The sequence below is a fragment of the Sceloporus occidentalis genome, unplaced genomic scaffold (assembly GCF_023333645.1).
Source record: "Sceloporus occidentalis isolate IW3139 unplaced genomic scaffold, rSceOcc1.0.p SCAF_2, whole genome shotgun sequence".
Lineage (NCBI taxonomy): Eukaryota > Metazoa > Chordata > Lepidosauria > Squamata > Phrynosomatidae > Sceloporus > Sceloporus occidentalis.
The window spans coordinates 226,490,753-226,516,336 of NW_028316982.1; the positions used below are offsets into that span (position 1 = coordinate 226,490,753).

Genomic DNA, 25,584 nt, shown 5'->3' on the forward strand with positions numbered 1-25,584 from the left:
AAATTAACTTGAAAAAATCATTACCAGTCGCTCCATCTCCTGCTCTTTAAGTCTTTCTTCTCTCTGCCTCCTGTGGTAGTCCATTAGGTCATCCCTTCCAGATACTGAACTAATGCTATTCTTTCTCTCCCGGACAGGAGTCTGCCTGAAGCTGTCCAGCTCTGTTTCATCAAACTCCATGGAACTGCTAGAAATTTTCCTTTGGAAAGGGAATACCCTCTCAGAATCCACAGGAATAAAAGAATTATTTGGGCTGGTCCCTGAGAGTCCAATTCTATCAAAGTCATCAGATGTGTATGAGGAAGAAGACGCCAGAAGCATCTTCCTAGCTATACGAGGGCTTGCAGGAACACTGAGAGTGGAGTTCACGTAGGAATTGCTTTCTGATGCAAAGTTTGTATATGGAGAAACTCCTGAGGTATGAGAAGAAAAATTAAGGTAATTGTCAGCATCCAGCATGCTTTGAGGTAGAAGGTCTTTTTCCATAGTCTTTTTTCTTTTGGAATTCCCAAGGGAGTTTCTTGGGGGTAAACTCAGAGGCATGAGCTGGCTTTCAGTAGATTTGTAAAGCCTGGGTAATGACCGACTATAAACTCCCATATGGCTCAGTGAACCACCAGAGTACTTCCTGGTTCTAGACCCCAGAGTTTCCATTGTTGGATCTTTCTGTTTAGCTACCCTGGACTGAAGTGACAGAAAATCCTGAATATTCATCCTCCTACCTTGCTTTGGACTGGAGGGCATACTGGCAGCTCCAGAGCCACTAAGTGGTAAAAGAATGACCTCATTCCCTGAGCTTCCATTCCACATTGCAAGAAGAGATCCAGAGTTCTTCCGCCCATCCACCATTCCTGGGAAGTAGACATTATCATGAGATTTATTTTTCTGACTATACTTTGAATAGGGAAATTTATCCAGATGTCCAAACTGTTTCTCATTTTCTCTGGTAGCATAAATATCAAAGTCTCTCTTTCTGAGGCTGTGCTCACTTAAGGATGGAGATGTGCCTGAAAAAGAGCTCATGTGCTTTGCAGAAACATTCTTGTCTGAAAGATAAGAGCTCTCACAGGCCAATGGTTTGCTTCCTTGAATTCTGTTAACAGACGGCATGCTTTTAACACTGGATGCAGGGCTAGACTTTGGTGGTGAGAGAGGTTGCGAGAGGGTTAAGTAAGAACCAGAGTAGTCAGCATTTGTTTTTAATTTCAGACTGGACGAATATTTTTTCTGGTTGAGCCTTTCCATTATGTCCTGAAGATCGTTTTCAAGAGAATTCATCATCATCTCCTTTCCCAAACTAGTATTTGGTATTTCTACCTGGCTTTGCATGTGGTCATATTCTTCCATCACTTTACTGGAATCTGAAAGAAAAAGAAGAAGAGGTGAATTACTTATCTTCTAACTTGAAGTAGTGATGTAACTCATTTTTAGTACATCATTTAACTGGAAAATCATAATGACTTTCTAGGAACTGTGATGATATACCAGTTTAGTCAATAGTGATCATTAATTTCAGTCATGTGCTTCAGAGCATTTTCAAATAACAAGATTATAATAAAGGTTTCAAGGCAGAGTGGTGTTTCAGTGAAAATAAAAACCTACATAGGACCTGTATATCATTTTGCTCCATAAAATCAGTGAATTACAGTGAACACCAGGCACTCTCTGACCTCCTTTTAGTTGTCTGATTCGACAGTGAAAAAATGGAGGATCAAATGAAGTCCCAAGAATCTTACAGGTGGGTTGCCCTTCTTTTTATTGTGTCATAGGCAGTACAAGTCCAATAATCCTCCAGATCAACCCAGAATTTCTGGCAAAGGAGTCCTACATTTGGGCCATACAGTGGTATTCTCAATCTCCGTGCCTATTCCAAACCTCTCTGGATTGAGTGGAAGACCTATTGAGCTAAAGTGATTTTAAAGAAAAAACCTTCTTACCAAAATCTTTTCTATAAAATTATTTTATTTTATTAGAAAATAAAATATACTATAAACTATATATTATAAATATCTAAATATACTATAAACTATAGAACCATAGCACTAATATCCCATGCAAGCAAAATTATGCTCAAAATTCTACAACATAGACTCCAACCATACATGAAGAGAGAAATATCAGAGGTCCAAGCAGGGTTCAGGAAAGGAAGAGTTACAAGGGACCACAATGCAAACATATGATGGCTAATGGAGCACAACAGGGAATTTCAAAAGAAAATCAGCATATGCTTTATAGACTACAGCAAAGTCTTTGACTGCACAGATCATGAAAGGCTATGGAACACCCTTAAAGACATGGAAGTGCCAACACATCTGACAGTCTTGATGAGGAATTTGGATTCAGATCAAGAAGCTACTGTCAGAACAGTGGAGAAACAGAATGGTTTCCAGTTGGCAAAAGAGTCAGACAAGGCTGCATCTTATCACCCTACATGTTCAACTTATATGCAAAACACATAGTAAGAAAAGCAGGCTCAGAGATAGAAAAAGGAGGAGTGACAATAAGAGGAAGGAATATCAACAATCTGAGATACTAGCAGAAAACCTCAAAGACCTGGAACACCTACTAAGAAAGATCAAGGAAAAAAGTGCAAAGGCAGGCCTCATAAAGAAAACAAAAATAATGACCACAGAGAACCTGCACACATTTGAATTAGACAATAAAGAAATAGAAATAGTAAAAGAATTCTCATACTTGGGATCAAACATTGATAGAAATGGAAACGGCATCTAGGAAATCAGAAGAAGATTTAGAATGGGAAGGACAGCTATGACAGAACTAGAGAAGATCCTAAAATGCAAGGGTATACAACTGAGCACAAAAGTTAGACTTGCACAAGCCATTGTATTCCCTATTGTCATGTATGGATGTGAGAGCTGGACAGTTAAGAAGGATGATAGGAAGAAAATCAACTCATTTGAAATGTGGTGCTGGAGAAGAGTGCTAAGGATTCCATGGACAGCCAAAAAGACAAACAATTGGGTCTTGAAGCAGACCAAGCCAGAAATCTCCCTAGAAGCCAAGGTGACAAAACTCAGGTTGAGGTACTTTGGACACATCATGAGAAGGCACAAATAATTGGAAAAAATAGTAATGCTAGGAAAGGTAGAGGGAAGTAGAAAGAGAGGAAAGCCACATGCAAGATGGATGGACACTATTAAAGAGATCACGAGTATGAGTTTGTAGGAGCTGAGCAGAGCAATGGAAGATAGAGGGTCTTGGAGATGTCTCATCAGCAGGGTCATCATGGGTCAAGATCGACTCGAGGGCAGTTAACAACAAGAAATTGTATGACTGCATGTCCAAACATCTATGGAGATAACCATTTTGTACTGCCTCTGCTACTGCTTAGCATCAGCGGAAATTGCCTAACATGCTTAGGATCTAGATGAAAATACTAGCATCAGGTTAAAAATAATATAAAGGTAGTGAACAAGAGAATCCTGTACATTCCTATTCAGAAATACAGTGCTCCCTTGCCTTACGCAGGGGATCTGTTCCGGATGCCTCATGTAAGACAAATACTGCGTATGCTTGAGGCCCTTTGAAAATAATGGGGCTCATGCATGTGGCTCAGCATGGCATGCGCCATTGCCAATTCTGTCGCATGGCTTTCAGCATAAGCTGAAAACTGCGTATAGCACGCCCATGTATGGCACAGGCACACTGTATGTCCAACTGAGTTCATGAAAACTTGCTGCCAAGTAAGTTGGTATAGGACACAACAGATTCTGCAGTGCTGTTAGCTCAGAGAAAGATAAAACTTGGGAGTGGTACAAGGGAAGGGACCAGTTTCAAATAGAACAGAAAGAGAGCAAACAGGTCTCTCTTTTCACTGCTACAATGAGATCACAGGATGAGACAGATGAAGGAAAGTGTCAGTGTCCACCAAAAGAAATCTGCATCCTGTTAAAGGCTCCCAGTTGCGGAAATTATTTTATCCACAACACCATAAAGTTGTGATGTAATATTTGAGCACCGTATGCACTCTTCTTTATCCCTATTACCTTACCTTTGAAAAATATTTTTTGTTAAAGGGAAGAGGGAAAGGGCTGTAATTTTAAAGAACAGAATCCCAGTTTTCAAGTATTTAACAAAGAAACAAACATGTTTCTCAAGGGTCCAGACAAAACATTTCAGATTTATTGGTAGTGAGGCAAAAGGCTATTACTATGCAACAGGGAGGAGAAACACATGGAAAATATTATGCATTGGCTAGATTCTTCCATTACTCCACCCAACATACATAAGAACAATTTGATTAAGTTGCTAGAGTCACTATCTGCAGCTTTATATACTAATACAGGGTTTTTCATAACACAACTTTTCATGGGTTGCTATAGGCTATGGACATATAGCACGACAGATTCCTATCAGGACTTTTAGTCTTTAACTAGATGCTCCCTGCACTATTACTGGCTATTACTGCAGACTTGTCATTTGCTAAATAACATGCTAGCATTTTTGCTAGGAAAGTCACCTGATCTGGGAACCCTAGTGAGCCCTGGTGGCGCAGTGGTTAAATGCCTGTACTGTAGCCACTCACTCAAAACCATAAGGTTGCAAGTTCAATACCAGCAAAAGGGCTCAAGCTTAATTCAGGCTTGCATCCTTCTGAGGTCGCTAAAATGAGTACCCTGTTTGTTGGGGGGCATTAGCTTAGAGTTGTAAACTGCTTAGACACTGCTAGTTCAGTATGAAGTGGTATATAAATGAAGCTGTTTGTTTGTTTACCCTAAACAATAAATATGGTGGGCTGTGAAACACACACACAGAAGCATTCTTTATTGTTTTACATTTGTTCCAGAGCTGAACAAAGATATTCAGAACACATTTGCAATAATGAAAACGGTTCTGATTAACAGTGGTATTTTAAGGAAATTCAGAGCCAGCATGGTGTAGTGGTTTGAGCGTTGCACTACTTCTCTAGAGAGCAGGATTCAAAACCCCACTCAGCCATGGAACCCACTGGGTGACTTTGGACAAATCACATTCTCTCAGCCTAAGAGGAAGGCAAAGGCAAACCCCTCTGAACAAATCTTGTTAAGAGAGCCTCGTGACTAAACTGACATAGAGTTGCCATATGTTGGAAACAACGTAAAGGTACATAACAACATCATTGTAAAGAATGATTAAGAAGACAAGAAACTATTTTATAGTAACTAAAACCATAGTCCATCAAGGTCAGTATAACCTATGCTTACTAGCTGTAGCTCTCCTGCCCATCTAATGCCAAGATTGAACCACTCTTCTTGCTTACAAACCACACATTTTACCACCAAGCACTCCAAAAATACTTTAAAAATTATACAAGGTATCAAAAGGAAGATATTTATTTTTCCTTGTTATAGAAAAATGCCAGAATCTACACTGAGAAAGAACAAAAATAAACGGTTAATTATTAGTTCAATTCCAATTAAGTAAACTTATCCCATCAGCACTGTTATCCTGAGCACGTGTATCTGCACTGCACAGTTATATCAACCTTGATATCACTTTAGTCATCATGGCTCCATCCTACAGAATCCTGGAATTTGCAGTCTGTGGGGACATACTTAGAATTCTGTTACAGATCTGTAGTTCTGTAAGTCAAAGAAGTTCACTAAAAATCTAGCAAAGAATTGTAAGTATCTTACCAAACTCAAGCCCCAGGCTTCATTAGACTTGGACTGCCAGGAGGAGAATAGAGGACTGAGTGAGGGAGGGCTCTTTAACATCTTGCCCCCTCCTCCGGCCCTGGACCAACTCAGCTTGGGCGTCAGCCCATAAAGCCTTGGGCTCCCATTCCCAGCCATGGACTGCCAGGAGGAGAATGGAGGACTGAGGGAGGGAGGCCCCTTTAACATCGTGCCCCCTCCTCCGGCCCTGGACCAACTGTGCTTGGGCGTTGGCCTATAAAGCCTTGGGCAATACTAAGAAGAACATTATCTTGTTGCTAATTTTTAGTGTCCCCCTTTTTCAGGTTGTTAGATTGTAATCTTTTATTGTAATTCCTTGACGGTAATGTTGTAACTTGTGCTGTATTTCCTCTATTGTTTCATTGTTTATTGGCATCTGCTTGTTATTTTTTCCATTGAGGGGTTGGAAATGGGGAATTCTTTTTGATAATTATTGATTTGAATGTAATAATCAGTGTTAGGCTTATGTCATTATTGAATTGCTACAATATTACTGTTATTGTTGTTGTTATGTTTTTTGCTATGTATTGCTATGTTATATTTCTTTATTATCTTATGTATATTGTTATTATTTATTGCTATTGCTTTGTATTTCCCTACTGTTGTAAGCCGCCCGGATTCCTAGTGATTGGGCGGGGTATAAATAAATTCTATTATTCACTAAGATGTAACCATGGCAGTTAAAGTAATATCAAACTGCTCTAATTGTGTAGTGTGAATATACACATTATCTGTCCCATTATGTAGAGAGATCTTGTAGCACCTTTGAGACTAACTGACAGAAAGAAGTTAGCAGCATGAGCTTTCGTAGACTTTAGCCTACTTCCACAGATGCTTTTGGTAGAGTAGAAGCCAGGGACAGACATATATATGCCATAGGTATGTGAGACTGAGCCTCAAAGGTGCTACAAGATCTCTGACTCTACAGACTAACACGGCTATGTCTTTGAATTCTACCACTATCTGTCCCACTACAACTATTTCTGCACTTCAAAAAAAAACTTTTAGAGAGCTCATCCACAACACATCCAGTTGCAATGAGTATTAAGTTTACAGTACTGTTGACATGATCTGAAGAAATGAAACCCCATAAAGGCAAAATATGTTTTTTCCTACTAACTGTGAGTTTCTGTTTTATCCGCTGATGTACTCAGAGTATGTTTCTGTAAAGAAGATTTTTAAAATGCTTTCAGCATTGTGTTCTACTTCTTAACCATGCCTTCTGAAATGGTTTATTGGCTCCTCCAGCTTAGCAGAGGTTTGTTTTCATAGGTGTGAGGAGAATATTCTCTAGTTGAAGGTCAACCTGAGTTTAAATTGATTAACTGTGGTTGCAGAATGCCTCCCTCATCGCTGTGTATTAAAAGATTTGCTAGCTAACCCTATATTGAAACACTTTAATTTCCTACATGTCTGCTTTTTCACAAAAAGGCACATAACTTGAGATTCAGCAATATTCAAATGAAAAGTCAACAAAATGAAGTAAAACCCACATAGATACCACAGCCCATAGATGCTACAATCTTAAACATAATAATTTGTTTTATTAATTTGTTTTATTTATATACCGCTATTCCAAAGATCATAGCGGTGAACAGCAAGTAAGCTAATTAGCAAGTAAGCTAATTTGCCCCCAACAGTCTGGGTACTCATTTTAGCGACCTCGGAAGGATGCAAGCCTGAGTCGAGCTTGGGCCCTTTTGCTGGTCTTGAACTCGCAACCTTGTGGTCTTGAGTGAATGGCTGCAGTACAGGCATTTAACCACTGCGCCACCAGGGCTCCATAATGTCTAGGTAGTAAGCACCAGCACCACTGAACATAGTGGAATGTACTTTTGAGTACATGAAGTGACTTGGATTATGTTATAGACTTTCATATACAAATTACAATGATACCAAGGATCATAATATGTTAACAAAGCATTCCCTTGAAAGTAAATAACGGGCTTAACTCATACCTGTCCAAGACTTTGGTACACAAGATTATTTCTAGTAGACATCACATTATTTGCCAGAAGGTACAGATCCTTACAACCATGTTAGACTGAACTGTGGAATTTTGACACCTGTAAATAAAACAAAGACATTTCCTTCAAGAACAGGTAACAAGAATTTTAAGAAATGTCCTGAAAATATACACTTATTTTATTATTAAAACATGATATCCTACTTTTGAAATAGAAAGATGTATAATATAGCTTAAAAGGCAAAACAATAACCAAAATGGACAGACAGGAGAACCCTAATAAACAAAGAGCAAAGCAAAAGTACAACCAGTGAACCTAAGCATGAGCCAATGCGCAAACTGGCCCAGAATAATGGGAACTGTAGTGCAACAGATCTGGAGGGTATCATGTACCTGCAGGCTGGGCCAGGATGCCTATTGCTATACCACACTTCCATCTTCCCTGCTCACTGACTTTACTAGCTGAAGACTGTGGTGATCATCATCTAGAAGCCATCACGTTGTAGGAGACTGTGCTACACTATATTTTTCATTCAATTATGCCCATGCAGCTACTACATAAGGATGTTCATCACCAAGACTCACTTAATAGACCTTGCTTTTTATCTATTTATCCAAATATTTAGTCATCTCAATCCAAAAGGCATATGGAAGATGACAGTACTTCAAAACAGTCATAAATAAATAAATGAAGTGCCACAGGCTAACCATCAGCCAGTCCTAGAATTTTTTATACTGCCTCCAAAGGATTGGAAGAAAGGGAAGAAAACACAAGTTAGACAGGATTATAATGAAAGAAAGCTGGTATTTATTCACATTTAGTTTCCAGCCAATACCACACACAGACATGCAATCTCAACTCACATTTTTTCCAGTATCAAAAAATATACTTTTATCTCAGCTAGGCACATTATGTGCAGGTTTTGAGACATGAATGTTTGAAGAACATTCAAGAAAGATCAAAGGTGCGATATAAATATTTTTGGTATAAGAAAATGGGAACAAACTTTCATTCCAACAGCTCTGCCTTCACAAACAGTCCTTTATCAAAATGAATCCAAGTTGTAGAAAACACAGTGGGAGAAATATTTGTACTTATTTTACTCAAAGGAAATTATACTCAAGGGTATTATACTCAAAATAAAATAAGGATTATTATCTTTAATTAAATGTATTACCTTATCTACAAAACAAAAAATCCTCCAACTATGCAAGTAAAGATAAGGAAGACTAAAATTAAATACAAAAAACACCAAGTCACTTTTGTGTATGATCCTGAAGAATAATAACATTTTATTTTATTTGTTATCTGCTGTTGTGTAATAAGGCCAAAGGATGTGTTGCAAGGTCTGTATTCTAATGTGGTGCTACTAGCATTAGCTTGAAAAAGAAAATCTACAATTTCCAGAATCCCCAAGGCATGGTGTCATATTGTCTAAGGCATTCTGAATTGTAGTTCAAATACGTTGCATTTCTAAGACACTGGACAGACGGGCCCTTTGCGGTGTCATGGCGATGTGCTAGGATTGTCTCGGGGTGGCACGTACACACGCCCCGCAATCCTAGCTCGTGAAGGGGACAGCGCAGCTGCACAGCACCATCTACACAGCGCACACAGCTATGACGTCGCAGCAGTGCAGCATCCAAACAGTGCAACACCATTGCGCCGTCTCTGGTGGTTTGCGGAAGCGCAACTCCGTCGCAAAAAGGAGCCACTTTCAGGCACTCTTTTTTTGCTGCGCAGCAGCATCGCACAATTTGGTTGTGCAGCGCTGCTGTGGAGCAAAGAGAGCCACCTCCCCGGCGTCTCTTTTTGGTGCTCTGTACCGCGACGAAGTCTCCCTTCATCTTGGTTTTGACAAGGTACAAAGTTTTTCATTTTAGATCGCTACAGAAAACACTGGATTTTGTTTGCAGTCAGTATGATCAGCATTATCCAACACACACAAAAAACTGAATTGGGAGCAAAAACCTCGTCATTGTAATTGTGCTGGATTGGTGGAAAAACTGGTAAACCAAAAGGAACCATTGATGTAATATGGTTTACTCAGTGTTACATTAAAACCTTGTCATTTTTAGAGAAAGACTCCTGTCTCAAACTTTGAGGTATAATGGCCAGTTAGTGTTATCAGTGTAAAGCTAGATATACGAACTTGAATGTCACCATCAGAACAAGACTGTCACCACCAGAACAAGAAAGAACTTCACATAAATAAGTCCCATCAAGCTTAATGAATATACATCAGAACATTACTGCTGAAGGTGGCAAATTCCCAATGGCAACTAGTAGAAGATGTGCTATTAGCCCCTCATGACTGACCTTTTTGATCATGAAATTATGTCCAGCTATAGATATAATTACATCTAATAACTGAGCAAGTGGGCCATATTAATTCCAGACTGAAATTAAAATGAAAAGGATAAGAAATCTTCTTTGGGTGTATCTCCAAATAAGGGGGTGAAAAAAGAGACAGAGGGATATATCTTATTTTTTAAAAAATCCAAGGCTCTACAATATTATTCTCCCAAATGGGGGAATACTCTAATTTAGCTTTCTACAACCTGATGGTCCCCATATGTTCTGGATTCCAAAACCCATCAATCCCTACCAGAATGATCAATGGAGATGCTGGCAATTATAGTTCAAAACATCTGGACACCACCAGATTAGGGGAGATTTGTTTAATGAAATAAAAATTATTAGCTGGGCGAAAGGGAGCTTGCTTGAATTTTGACTGAGCATATATAGACTGAGGATTTTATCAAGTAACAGAATCAAAACTTGAAAAATGCTGGTTACTACATAATCAAGTAAAAAGCTTGCACAGAAAAACATTGCTATTAACAGACGACATTTCAGTTCTTGCAATGGAAGAATGCTTGTGGCTACCCTTTTCTGTTGTATCCTCACTTTCAAAGCCCTGCATGGGCTGGCCCCTCCCTATTTCTCTAAACTTCTTTCTCCCTACATTCCTACTCATTCCCTCCATTCTGGTAGCCAAGGTCTCCTGTCCCAGCCCAGGATTTCCACGGCCCCATCCCGGATTCATCCCTTCTCGCTTGCTGCCCCCCCCCCCCCACTCCTGGAACCTCCTCCCTTTACAAGTATGACTCAACAAGTCTCTAACCAGCATCAAAGCCGAGTTAAAGACCATATTGTTTAGGGAAGCGTTCCCAGGGAGTCTGTGATTGTGACCTGGTTGTTTCTGATGCGTGACTCAATATTGGATATTTGATGTTTTAACTTGTTTCTTATGATGTTTTAAATTGTTGTTTTAACTTTTAGATTGTACACCACAGGCAGGCTTTTTATATATTCTGGATTTTACTTGGTTTTGTACAGCGCCGTGTACATTTACAGTACTTCATAAATAAAGCTAATAATAATAATAATAACAACAACAACAACAACATAGCATGCCATTCTCTTAAGAAGGTCTTCCAGTGCTCAGCAACAGATTTGGAAGTATGCAAAGAGTTGCAGAATGAAGCAGATTAAGGTGCAGTAAAAAAAGAAAAAAAATGTTAGAGGAACTGCCCAAGCTTCATCCACACATCATCCTCTTCTCTTGACCTCTTAGGTCCAAAACTCACTGAAGAAATAATCTAGTTTGAGACCGCTTTAACTGCCCTGGCTCAATGTTAGGTAATCCTGGGAACTATAGTTTATTGTGGCACCGGGGCTCTCTGACAAAGAAGGCTAAATGTCTCACAAAACTACAGCTTCCAGAATTCCCTAGCACTGAGCCAGGGCAGTTAAAGCAGTCTCAAACAGGATTATTTCTACAGTGTGTTTCGGACTTTATGTTCTAATACAGGAAGAGTCAAAATGGGACCCCAAAGTATTTGTAATATGTAATTTAAGAGAAAGTGAGTTATCTGTAAAACAACAATTATGGCCCATAAAGGGGTGCACAGAGTAAGTTAGCTCATTCGAAGGGTGCTTTATATTATATTCTATACAACTCTATTTGATTGCACTTCTTTTTCTTATTTATAAAGAGCCTCAGCAAGTACAATAAGGCAGCTTCATAAGGAAACAGGTTCCTTCATTCAATATGCACAGAACATATAAATTTGCCAAACTGAGCTGACAAAGATGTAAAGAACAAATTCAATCCATATGGCACACATCTGAAAATTTCACAAGTATCATTGTGATAAGCGATTCTGCCCAATACATATTTAATGCACAGAAAACACATCATCATTTTTGTGTATTTCCTGCCTGAAAGCAACTTTTTATATCAGAAATTCTTACATATAGTTCCAACTTCATTCCTGTATAATGTTGAGAGAAAAGGTAAGTTGATAGGCAACTTGAAGGTACATACAAATGCACAGGAGCAGGAAGAGCATCCTAGACCTGTTAGCTTGAAAGGTACCAGCTTTACAGAAAATGATGATGGTTTTATTGCGGGCACCCAAAGAACTGCTGCTGGGGAGCCAGTATGGCGTAGTCATTTGAGCATTGAACTACAACTCTGGAGACCAGTGTTCATTTCCTAGCTTGACCATGAAACGTACTGGGTGACCTTGGGCAAGTCATAAGCTCTCAGCCTCAGGGGAAGGAAATGGCAAACTTCCTCTGAACAACTCTTGCCAAGAAAACCCTATGGCAGGTTTGGCTTAAGGTCATAATAAGTAAAAAATGATTTCAAGGCACACAACAACAAACCCAGAGAACAAGGTCTGCAAAAACTGGCATCTGGACCAAATTCTGTGGTGGACTTTGCTTTTAGAAAAGTAAATTCTAAGTTTCTCTTGGTCTTCCTCCCACACCTCCCTCTCCCCACTTCAAACACTAGCCCTGAACTGTTGAAACCCATCCAAATCTGGTTTTCGGAAGATGTTGGGGTGGCAGATGGGAGAGGAAAGGAAGTCCAAAAAGTTTAACTAGCAAAATAGAGGATTCAATTCTCTTTTGTATTGTTCCCTTACTACAAGGATGGGTTTTGACATACAGGATAACCACTACCTTCTGTGATGCTTATACAGTCGGCCCTTCTTATACACGGATTCAAGCATCCATGGTTTGAAAATGTTCAAAAAAGTATAAATTTACCTTGATCTTCCATTTTTTATAAGGGACACCATTTTGCTATGTCATTATATTTAATGGACTTGAACATACACAGATTTTGTTATACACGGGGGATCTTGGAACCAAACCCCAGCGTATGCCCTCAATTAGAGATTTCTCTTAATAGAGAAGAATGTGAAATCACCATTTTTAAGAGCACAAATATATAACCACCACAGAAACTAACCTCTAAGAGTCAAGAAACTTTAGATTTAAAAACCAAAATATTATGAAACCTTCATCTCATATCCATAAAATACACAGACAGAGAGAGAGAGAGACTTAAATAATCTCCACAGCTTCTTATGAACAATGAAACAACAGTTAATTAAAACTCTAGACTTCTCTTTAATATTACTGTCAGTACTGTATTAAACTGGTCAAGTAATCTTCAGAGAGGAAGTAAAACAATGAAAAAGATAAGGCAAAGATATTGTCTCATTCATTTGCATATATTTGGAAGTTACTTTTTGGACTGCAACTTCCTGAATCCAAGAATCAGCACAGCCACTGGCTGGAGGATTTTGACAGCTGAGTTACAGTCCAAAAATAATGTTTACAAGCTCTATAAAAATATAGATAATTTGGGGAGAATATGAATTTATAAAATATGACAAAACCAATATTCTCTTGATTGTTAAATATCTAATTATCAGGATAGAACTGTGGCACAAAGGAATTCTAGAGAAGACTTGCTGCAATATAACGTTGTCATTTTAAAATAAACGCACACTTAAAAGTTTAGATACATATACAGTGCACCCTCCCCTTACGTGGGGATGTATCACATTTTCACTGGAAAGTACTATCCTTGTAACACCAAATATTTTCAGTGTGGCAAAAAACTAGCAAAGAATATTTTATGACATTTTTCTTTGCTTAAAGGAAACTATGTGGAACACTTCAAAAGGAGAATCTTTTTTATAAAAAGGAACATTTTTTATTTATACTCTTTTGACATCTGATGACATGGGGAAATAATTTGTATGCTTTCTTCACTGCTATATATACTAATTTCATATATGCATATATACAAACTATTACAGTGGATCCTCCATAACGGTGGGTTGGCGATCCATGGATTTGAGTGCCCGTGGATCGCCACACCCCATATTATTATTATTATTATTATTATTATTATTATTATTATTATTAACCTTTATTTATAAAGCACTGTAAATTTACACAGCACTGTACATACAATTTTTTAATTAGACGGTTCCCTGCCCTCAGGCTTACTTTCTATTATTCAATGGAGGTGCATACATGTGGACACTGTGCATAAGGAGGGCCTACTGTACTTATATTGACCAGTGGATAAGTCGGCCCAGGTTTTTTGGATCCATTTTTGGCTAAAATTTCTAGACTTATACATGACTATATACAGTATTTGCTGTTGCTGTGTACCTTCAAATCATTTCCAACTTATATCACCCATAACGCAACCCTATCCCATCCTATATTTGAGACTCTCAGGACAACACACAATAAAATTAATTTAAAACATTTAACAAGAATAACAACAACTTTAAAAGATTAAGAATCTGTTAAATCATTTATCACCTAAACCAGCCATTTTAAAATGAGTTTAAAAATTGTGCCCATAGCACATGGATAACTACTATTAGGCTATGAATGTCACCAGTGTCGGTTCAAATTGGGCATCAGAGAAAAGGCCATTCCACGACTGTCATGCCACAGAAAAGAAGATCTTCACCTATGTCCTTTGTCAATGCCTGCCAGTGGGACACATAGAAGGATTACTCCTGCAGATCTCAGTTCTTGGACAAGCATCTACAAAAAGCAGTGCTCCATAAAATCTAAGGTCTCAAACCATTTAGGGTTTTAAATGTTTTTATCAGCACCTTGAATTCAGACCAGAAGTGGCACTGGCAGCCAGTGGAATTCCTTTGAAAATGGTGTTATGGGGTTTTGGTATACTTTTCTAAGTCAGCACCCTTCTGAATCATTGAGGCCATTCCCACACATGGGACTACACTGCAGTAGTCTAATCAGGAGATTATCCGTGAATAATTTCTGTAGCTGTTATTCCCATCCAGGAAAGGCCTTAGCTTGTAGATGGGATTTGCTATTTCCTTCCTTTGAGACTGAAAGAATGTTACTTGCTCAGGATCACCCAGTGATTTCCATGACCAAGCAGTGATTCGAGCGCTGATTTTCTGAAATCCTATTCCAACATTCAAATAATGTATCAATTGGGTTTCTCATAAATAGATATAGATGCATGCACACACTGACATATATGTATGTACACACACACAATGCAAACACACACACACACACACACACACTTGGAGTAAGGAATAAGCAACGTTTACCAGAAAGCTGAGCAACACTGATGTAGGCCCTAGGCTGTTCAAGAAGTAGATGAGGAGCACTGAAGATTTAAGTAATTTGTTCTCCCAAAATAAATATGTCCAGAAACCAGATGCAATGCCAAGCCTTCTCTTCTCCTTAGAAGCCCACTTACATTCTAAGGGTCCTCTTACTTACTATTGAGGAATTTGTAGCCATATGTAGTACTGCAGGCTATAGAGAGATTATAATTATTTAAAATCAATTAATCTATTTTAAAGCATAAAGTAATTGCAAGTTTTGTGCCTTCATCATTCTCTTAGCATTCACGCTAAATTTCAGCTGTCTAGTCATTATGGTCTTGAAGCTATGGTAGATGCATGCATGCATATTCAACATGTATGCGTACTCAACCTGCATATCCAACCTAAGAGGAAGTCAATGACAAACCACCTCTGAACAAATCTTGCCAAGAAACCCCTTGAATGGTTCACCAGAGTCACCATAGGTCAGAAATAACTTGAAGGCACACAGAGCATGGTACTATGTCATCATACCAGAATTATTATGACAAGATAATAATTCTTCAGGTTTATTTAAATTCACCCCAATCCTTTTTCAAACCTTTTCCAGATCCATAACCAGGTTTGAAGATGGACTGGAATCAATCTAAATAAATCTGAAAAACTTTTCTAAAAAAACCAGAATTTATAGCATATGCTATGTCAAAGGCTTGAGACAGATCTAAAACCAGCCAAAAACACTGAAGAATCATCTAGCATTATAGGATATCAATCAACCATCCCTATCTTTGACAGTCCCACTGATAAAAGCCAGTTCAAATAGGAAACTTTGCATGTTTGCAGCAGACTCTTAACCTTGTAAATTTTTTATACATTTTATTAAAGGAATTTCTGAATCTTATAATGTGATATTCATGTGCATGGCATGGCTATGTGCTATTAATGCTAGATAGCATCATGTAAATAGGCAATCCAAAACTGTTCCAGACAACCTAGGCTTTACATTTCCATCACAAATAAAATAAAATAAATAATAAAGAAAACTGAAGGTAATATGAAAGTGCTTATAGACAGCATTCCACATGAAAATCCTCTTAGGCTCTCCTTTCATATGAGGGGCTCCTATGAATCTAAGGCACAGATGGTGTTGTAATTATCTATATTATTACAAACACAATACATTAATGCAAGGTAAAGAAGTGAAGGGTCCTTCCCAGGTGTAAATGCCTGCACTCTTAAGACTTGTGAATCTCCAAAGACATTTTCAGATATGATGCTGAACGCATTTTTATTTCTTCCCTGAAGTCCTTATGAAAATATAACAGGATATATTCTTTATAGCATGCTGCATCCAGGTCTTTTAAGGATATGTAGGCAGTAATCATGCCCAAATACCTTAAAAACATTAGATCCTGTCTGATCTTGGAAGCTAAGCAGGGTCATCCCTGGTCACTGCTTAGATGGGAGACTGCCAATGAATACAAGGTACTGTAGGCTATATTTCAGAGGAAGAAACTCGCAAAATCATGTCTGCCTAAGGACACCCTATGAAATGTATGAACATGCCATAACTCAACAGGTGACTTTAAGGAACCACATTGATAACACTCTGCTCTGAAACTTTGGCCAATTTGTTCTAGGAGAAAAAGAGAGAGAGAGAGAATAATTTGCAAAGGAATCCTAAAAATGCATAATACTATTTTTGTGTGTGGTATGACAAATCTTTTCTGAGCAAGACAAGATTCAGCACTGCATGCCCTCTGAACACAGAAAATAGGTGAGCAGTATTTTGGCAATGGTTCTATGGGAGTGATTTCCCAAGTGGGTTGTATGACCACCCCTCTTCCAGGGGGTGATGGAAAGCTCCAGGGAGGCGGTGAAGGAAAAAAGGAGGAGGTAGGGAGAGGCGAGGGAAAAGTGATCAATAGGGTGACCTTCAGTCAAAGTATTGGTACACAAGAAAAACAACAATGGCAAAAACGAGCTTTCAAATTTGCAACCCTGCTTAAGCTTTGTGAACTTTGCTGGGACTCGACTGGCAGTTGAGAGTTGCTCTGCTGCTCCTGCTTTTGTTCATTGGACAGACTGAGAGAAGAGGTAAAAGCAGAAGCAATGTTTGAGGGTGGCACTTGAAGCTGTGTGGGGAAGACATGTCTCTGGGGGAGGGACACCCAAGGTTGATTCCTGCCTTGGAGCAACTCCTGTAATTAAATTTGCTCCTTTTCATCATCCACTCCAGCCTCCAATCCAGAGCATGTGGCCTCTATAAACCCCCTACACACACACACACACTGGATGAGCCCCTCTCTTCCCTGGTAAAGAAGGGTTGAGATCCTTCCTCAGCAGGGAGAAGTTTATCTCTTTGCAGCTGGTCACCTTGGGAGCAGCAACTGAGGAGCCAGCTAAACAGCAACCAGAGGTTTCTTGCCCACAGTGGCCTTTGCTGCAAAGCCATCACAGGAGAGAAGCTTCTCTATCACGGCTCGGCTGCTACTCCCAGGGTGACCAAGTACAAGGAGAGTAGTAACTGAACAGCTGGCTGAGCAATGACCAATAAACCTCTCAACTGTGCTAGCCTTTACCACAAGGCCAGCATAGGTGAGAGGATTCTCGATCGCTGCTCAGATGCTGCACCCAAGATGACTGGGTGCAAAGGGAGCAGCAACTGAGAATGGTTGTTTTGAATCTGCAGTAGAACAGTAGACTTAATATCAAGAAATACAGTAGAGCCTCGGGTTACGAAATTAATTCGTTCCGCGGCCGCTTTCGTAACCCGAACGGCTTTTGCAAGCCGAATCCCCATAGCCGCTAATGGGGAAAAGCCGCGATTTGGTGTAAAATCGCGCCGAAAAGCACCAAAAGTTTTTTCGGGACCCGAAAAAACTTTCGTAACCCGGATCAATAATTTCCTATGGGTTTTTTTCGGGTCCCGAAAAATTCGTAACCCGGGTATTTCGTATCCCGAGGTTCCACTGTACACATGGATGTGTGTGCTAGGCCCAAGAAGAAAGGAGGCAGTAGCCAAAAAAGGTTTAGGGACAACTGTTCTATGGCATCAGATGCTTTGAAAGTAATCTCAAACTATAAATGATTCACTAGGATCACTGAATCAAACAATGTTCTAAAACCAGGCATGGGACCCATAGAGGTCAAGATATGAAGCACAACTTATTGCTCTGCTCACAGAGGAAGAAACATAAGGATAAGGCCCCATACAGACAGGCCAAAATAAAGCTGCTTCGAATCATGTTGGAGGTATGGTGTTTCAATGATACACGCGTCCTAAGAGTCCAGAAGCCGCGCCAAAGCCACGCTCCAGTCTGCAGCATGAGAAGGAACTCCGAAATGGAGCTCCTTCTGAGGTTTGCGTCCCTGGCGCAGCCTTTAGATGGCTGCGCCAGGGACACAAGGGAGAAAGGGGCTGAGCGGCCCCTTTCTCCTCCTCCCCGCCGCCACTGGGTGTCCTTGGGGCATGAAGCCCCAAGGACAACCCTTTCCAGGCCATGGGGAAGCAGCCTTTTGCCGCTTCCCCGCGGCCTGGAAAGCGGTGGATCGGGGCCTCGGAGGCTGCCGTTGTGGCAGCTGAGGCCCCGATACAGCGGGGAAAGGGCCGCTTACAGGCCACCCCAAAGGTGCGGTCTGTAACACGCCAGAATCTATCTTAGAATCACTAGAAACAGGAATCTAGGAGATTCTGTACCAGTAGTCATAGCCTCGCCATTGCACCACTCATTATTAATCAACTATTGCTATTTACTAACACCTAGATAGCTCTCATATCCTGAAACATCATACTGATGGAGGCTTTGTGCTGCAAAATTTGAATCGGTATGAACAAAAGGTATTGGTATTGCATCTTTCAATCTCTGATCAATTATTCCCACTCCAGGGCACAATAACTATTGTATCACATTACATGTTCTATATACATATGTATGTGTATGTATCCTCAAGTTGCCTATCAACACATGGAGACCCCATAAATTTCATAGGGTTTTCTTAGGCAAGGAATACTCAGGAGGTAGTTTTTCCTGTCCCTTACAGGCCATAAATGATTTCAATGGCCAGCTAACCACTTCTGACTGCATTTTTCTTCTGGTGACATCTCTCAAGCCTCTCAACTATGGTGAGACTAGGAAAACATTAACTTTTCATTGCTTTTCATGCCTCTCTATAGCTCAGAATGAGATCTGAGTTTTCCCTGTCCTCCACTGCAGCCAACAAGTACAATATAGCAGTAAATTAGAATCAATTTGTAAAGAAAGATATGTTAAACATATTTTATATGCCCTTCATTTCTGTTTGAAGTTGACATAAACACAACAGATGTGTTGTGGAACAGATGGATGACTTTGTCACCTTTGGTTTTGGTCAGTTTCTCATTTTTCAATCTTAGGTTTATTTAATAACATTTCTGCATCAGTTTATAAACGCTGCTGTTCATAAATATGTGTACATTTTAATGGATATTTGTCCCAATGTAGAAAATTGTGTATGCAGTTGGCTTAAGAGAGCCATATCTGCACACAGTTTAACAGGGGTGTCTCCATAGATCTATCCTATATAATGTGAGGTACTTAGAATTCTCTACATCACCAGAGCTCTCTGACAAAGAATTCCATAGTTGTCACAAAACTAGTAAATCCAGGATTCCACAGGATTACTGTATGACAAAGTTGTATCAATGGCTGTAACTGTGTAGGAACTGGCAAAACCACCTCTGAATATTCCTTACCTAAGAAAACTCTATGAAATGTATGGGGTCACCATAAGTCAACAGGGGACTTGAAGGCACACACAGAGACATAAAATAGAAGGTGTACCAGTGTAATCAAATCAGAATTAATGATACTGCAAAATTATCAGCAATGCAGATGTATAGCACAGCAAATTGAAAGAAAGGAAATGTTAAGTCTATTTCAAGTCATGGTTGAAAATATGGAAATATGTTTTGATTTAGCAGACTGTGTTAGCTCAGAGGATTAAGGATTCCCTCCTGAACCATGTTTTACAAATTCATTCTTTTACCTAGCCATTTTGCATCTCAAAATTTTCTCTTAAAAAAAACCTGTCAGTGTTCCACTCTTACTACTGGCCAGCAAGCAAGACTTTTAGTCTTTCCTCACTAGAGAGAACGTTTTGACAGCTCCCCTATTTTATGATGAAGGAGCAGCTGCTGTATTATGGGCTGTAGAATATGTAAAACTACTCATTACAAGACACAAACATACTTTCAACCTCCCACATAGCAGGATCAGAGTGGGGATGAGAAGCTCTAGCTGGTGCGATTGCTCTGTAACTTGCTTAGTATAATGTTTAACCCAGTTCTGCAAGAGGCAGGGATTACACTTGAATTCCTAGCCATGCTCCATGTAAGCAACATGTTTCACCAAATCAGTCACCTGCTGAGGGCTAGCACACTGGAACAAAATTTATGGAAAGTTACTACTTTGTTCTGCTGCAAGTTATACATACAGGCGCGTTGCAGACCGCCGGATTGCGGTGGTCTGCTGCCGCCGCCGTTTACACCATCCGGGAGCCGCAGCCTTTAAACGGCGCGGCTCCCGGACGCTGCCGAGAAGGAGCGCAGAAATCGCGCTCCTTCTCAGGCCCCGGAAGAGGCGCCGCAAAGCGCAAGGGGCGCATTTGTGGCGTCATTTCCGGGGCGACACGTGCGGACGCAACGCGTCCAGCACGTAAAGATGGCAGCGCCCATGTGTATAGGGCGCCGCCATCTTTACGCCCCCGTCACGTGCTAGGGGTGAGGCCGGTATGGACACTAGGTCCTCGGCCAACCCCTAGCACGTGACGGGGACGTATTAAAGGCCTGTCTATAACGCGCCACAGACTACTGTACTGAACATCTTTCCCAACCTGGATGTCTACAGATATGCTGAACTACAACTTCCAACAATCCCGAGCAAGCAGAGATGAATTAAGATTATGGGATTTATAGTTCAAAAGATTTGGAGGGCACCAAGTTGGCTGCAAAAGTTATTTTCTTTTGTTCACTCTCACAAAGCTGTGGAAGATAAAGCGTCATGTACATCAAAGGCACTATATAAATAAACAACAACAATAATAAGGCTTTTGTTGTTGTTAGCCACCCTCCAGTCGATCTCGATCCATTGCAACCCTGTGAATGAAACATCTTAAGACTTCCTGTCCTCCACTGCACAGCTCAGTTCCTGCAAACCTATACCCGTCACCTCCTTAATAGAGTCCATCCATCTACCATGCGGCCTTCCTCTCTTTCAACTTCCCTCTACCTTTCCTAGCATTATTGTTTTTTCCAAGGTAGCCTACCTTTTTAAAAACAGAATCTGGGAGAAATGGCTCAGGGAGGGTACACCATGATAAATATTGGTAGGTTACAGACAGATGTATTTGAGGAGTTTGGAATAGATTACCAACCATTTCTCATCCTTAATTGTTTAACAACAGCAACAACTTTTTTGTTCTTAACATTGGGCTGCAAAAATAAATAAATATGGGGTGGAAGCATATGTGAAACCAGGAATGAAAGCTCTGTGAAATCAGTTATTCTGTACTAAGATGTGCCCTGATATCTGAATTCTAAATATTTATCTACCCCTCTATCTATGCCACTATTTTGTGCTTTTAGCTCCACTTGGTAATTATCATGGTTATAGCAAAAAGCAGAGTACATCCCACATCCTTACAGTCCACCCACTCCTGCACTACAGCAATTTTGGAGGATATTTTGCTAATTCTGCAGGTGCATTAACGTTTTGCTCTGCTACTTTTTTCACTTTTTCCATAGAAATACATAACCAGTTTACACATTTCCCTCCAAACACTGCAACAGAAGGGCAAAAAGCAAATGCAAGGCATTTATATATATGCATAAGTAGTGCACTTGCTGTAGAGGTCATTCTTAATTTTTTTTAGGAGATTAAATTTAAACTCCAGTCACTCAGTGCACACTCCAACTATCTGTCCAATGGAGCAAACCAGAGGATGGAGTAGAGAGAATCCATCTGCTTGCCACTCCAACACTTATTTCAAGTTAATAATATCCTGATTATTACTTCACAAAAGAAAAGTCTGAAACCTTGCCAAGGAAACCCCCATGATAGTATAGTTTCGCTTTAGGTTCGCCATAACTCAGAAATGACTTTAAGACACACAACAACAACAACAACAACAACAACCATGTGGCACCTTAAAGAGAACTCAATTTTCCTTAAGATTTTGTGAATATGTATGGGACAAACACTTGAACAGTGACAGCATACATACATCAGATGCATCTTGAGAAATATACCACAAAAGTAAAGAAGTAAAGTATCCCAAACTTCTTTTTGTGTCTTTGCTGGAACAGATTAACATATTTATCTTTACAGAATTTATCTCTGTGTTAAAAGTTTGGTACCTGAATTCTATGATCTATGTAGGCACATGTTCTACCCCTCCTGTTTTTGCATTCTCCTGAAAAAAGCCAATATACTTGTGTTTGAATACCAGCCATAAAATCCCATCTCCACTGCTTCGTGCAGAGAAGTCTCTAATGCTAAGCTGAAGGGAGCATCACCAACCAGATCCAGTCTGTGTGAGTGCACAGATGCTGTGCTGGGGCTTCTCAGAGGGGAAGACAAAAGAACACAAAAACCTTTGTTTAGCAGGCCATTTTGAGAGGTAAGAATAATTTGAGATAACACACAAAAGAATGATTATTCACACACACACACACACACACACACACACACACCCTCCCAAAAGAAGTACTTTAAATCAAATAATATGTGGGTGAAAGGAAACTGCTCAATTGTGTTTTCATAAAATCTCTTTCAAGACAAGTACTAATTCCCTGCTTCCAAGCTACAGCCAGCCTCTAACCAAACCTCTGTTGAATGAATCTCAGCGGAAGAAAACAGTTTACATTAAGTCAACAGACAGTATCTAGACTTTAGCAAACAAGCAAACCCAAATGTTGTGTTATTTCCATCCCTCCCTTAGCAGAAGTGTCTCAACCCAATCTAAGCAATCCAAAACCACCATCTCCTCATTAACAGAAAGGCACAGAGGCTGAAAAATCAAGAACCTCACAGATTGCCACATAAAAGGGAAGCAAGAGTTAATGGAGGGAAAGCCACCAGTAAATCAAACCTCTCCTGGAAGACAAAACAAATCTGCCTGCTGTTGAGAACAGAAGATCAGCAGCAGGAGAGAAAGGGAGTTAAAACTGAGAGGACTCTGGGGGATTTAAAAGTTGCTGTTTTTCAAAAGATGTCTTCCCAAACTCCAAGTTTTGTTTTGTTCTTGCTCTCTTAAAAAAGGCAACCCACTCTCATGCCAAGTTTAACATTCTCTATGCAAAGTGATCTTGTAGTACCTTTGACACAGACAGAAAAAAAGAAAGAAAAGCTCATACTATCAGCTTCTTTCTTTAGGTTTGTCTCAAAGGTGCTGCAAGATCTCTTTGCATACTGATTTTCCAGACAAACACAGCTATGTCTTTGATTTTTATTCCCAAGGCAAAGTTTAACATTCTCTATACAAAGGGATCGTGTAGCACCTTTGAGGAAGAGGAAGGAAGGAAGGAAGGAAGGAAGGAAGGAAGGAAGGAAGGAGCTGGTAAGAGGATGCATCTTAGGGTCAAGTCTACCAAAGTTCATGCTGCCAGCTTCTTTCTTTAGGTCAGGCTCAAAGATCCCTCTGCATACTGATTTTCTAGATAGCTATATGTCTTTCAGTTCACTCTCTTCGAAATGTGATGACCCATCCCAGCAGCACTGAGAAGCCCTAGCCTTCTGCCTCTAGTCCTGATGGCACAACTGTTGCCAGGAAGTGGAAGGATTAAACAATTTGTTTAAATGGGAACTCGTGTGTTTCCTTCAACAACCATTTCCTCCCATATTGTTCTTGAAGTCCATTGCATCTGAGGAAGTCCACCAAACCTCATCCTACCAGCTTCTTTCTTTCAGTTAGGCTGCTTCCACACTACAGAAATAAGCCGGTTAGACACCACTTTAACTCCATGCGCTGGAATTCTGTTTGTGGTTTGTTGCGGCACCAGACCAAAAGCTGCAGATTATTACTTCACAAAAGCAAAGTCCAGTGGCTCCTTAAAAGAGAATTCAATTTGCCTTAAGATTTTGTGAGCATATATGGGGAAAACATGCAAACAGTGGGGTCAACTGAGAATAGCACTCTGTGCCTCTTGAGAAATATACCACAATAAATCTATATATAAGGTATTCCCAAGCCTCCTTTTTGGTGTCTGCTGGAACAGATGAACATCTTCTTTACAGAACTTATGTCCATGTTAAAAGTTCAGTATCTGTTTTCTATGATCTAGGACTTAGATTCTAGGTGAAGCACATGTACTACCTTCCTTTTTGTTCCCCCAAAGCTTTGGTGCCACAACAAACTACAAATCCCAGAATTCCATGCCAGTTAGAAGTGGCATCAAACTGGATTATTTCTAAAGTGTGGATGCATCCTTGAAGCCTCAAAGGTGCTTTGCAAGACACACACACACACACACACACTGATTTTTCCCAGACTTAACACAACTAAAAACAACACTGCAGAAATAATATTCGAGCCCTGAATTTCATGCTAGGAGATTCTGGAAAGTGTCGTTTTGTGAGACACTGAGCCTCCTCTGTCAGAGAGAGAGAGAGGGAGGGAGGGGTCTGATGCCACCACAAACTACAATTCCCAAGACTCCCTAGCACTGAGCCAGGACAGTTAAAGCGGTCTCAAACTGGATTATTTCTGCAGTGTGGTTTGGGACTTGTAACATCCTCTGTTTGGTTTGGTTTCCAGACTCTGCTTTCTCTCTCTTTCTCTCTAGCTGCGACACCCACAAACACACTTTTCCTGCCCCAGAAGCAGCCATAAGGCAACCAGTCCCCTCTTAGGCTTTCTCCTCACATTGCAGCCCCTGTTGCTGCCCTCTTGGCTGGGACAAAAGCCCCCACTCACCTCCTCCTTCTCCTGCTGCTGCTGCCTCCCTTTGTACATCCTTCTCCTTCCTGAGCCACTCTCCAGAGTCAGACAGACCCACTCCCTCCCCTTAGTACTCTTGTTCCTCCTCTTCCAGGCAGGGAGCCCAAAGCCACCAGCAGTTCCCGCCCACCAGGGTCTCTCCGACACCCCTCCTGGCTAACAATGGTTCCTTCCCTCAGGGATAGGGTTTAGGGAGGAGGGCAGGACCAAAGAGAAAGGCGGGGAGAGGGTAGAAGAAAGAAAGAAAGAAAGAAAGAAAGAAAGAAAGAAAGAGTTGATTGTTGTGTGCCTTTGCGACCTATGGAGACCCCTATCACTGTGTTTTCTTGGCAAGATTTCTTCAGCCATGGTTCTTCATCCTCTGAGGCTGAGAGAGTGTGACTTGCCCATGGTCACCCAAGTGGGTTTACATGGCCAAGCAGGGATTCGAACCCTGGTCTCCAGATAGGCAAATCTATCATGGGGTTTTCCTTTGCAAGTTTCTTCAGAGGGAATTGGTCAAAGCCATCCTCTGAGGCTGAGAGAGTGTGCCCATGGCCA

General features: G+C 40.3%; 1 protein-coding gene across 7 annotated transcripts in view; it reads right to left on the minus strand.

Annotated features, from left to right (window-relative positions):
* PHLDB2 (pleckstrin homology like domain family B member 2) overlaps positions 1-25,103 on the minus strand; it is a 101,904-nt gene extending 76,801 nt beyond the window's left edge. For all 7 annotated transcript variants that reach the window (XM_089512299.1, XM_089512295.1, XM_089512298.1 and 4 more), the window contains exons 1-3: positions 25,021-25,103; positions 7,637-7,744; positions 25-1,361 (exon numbers count right to left, since the gene is read on the minus strand). In XM_089512299.1, coding sequence (XP_089368425.1) covers positions 25-1,347 — 1,323 coding nt within the window. In that variant the 5' untranslated portion in view covers positions 1,348-1,361; positions 7,637-7,744; positions 25,021-25,103. The remainder of the gene's footprint in view (positions 1-24; positions 1,362-7,636; positions 7,745-25,020) is intronic.
* Positions 25,104-25,584: the final 481 nt, after the last annotated feature.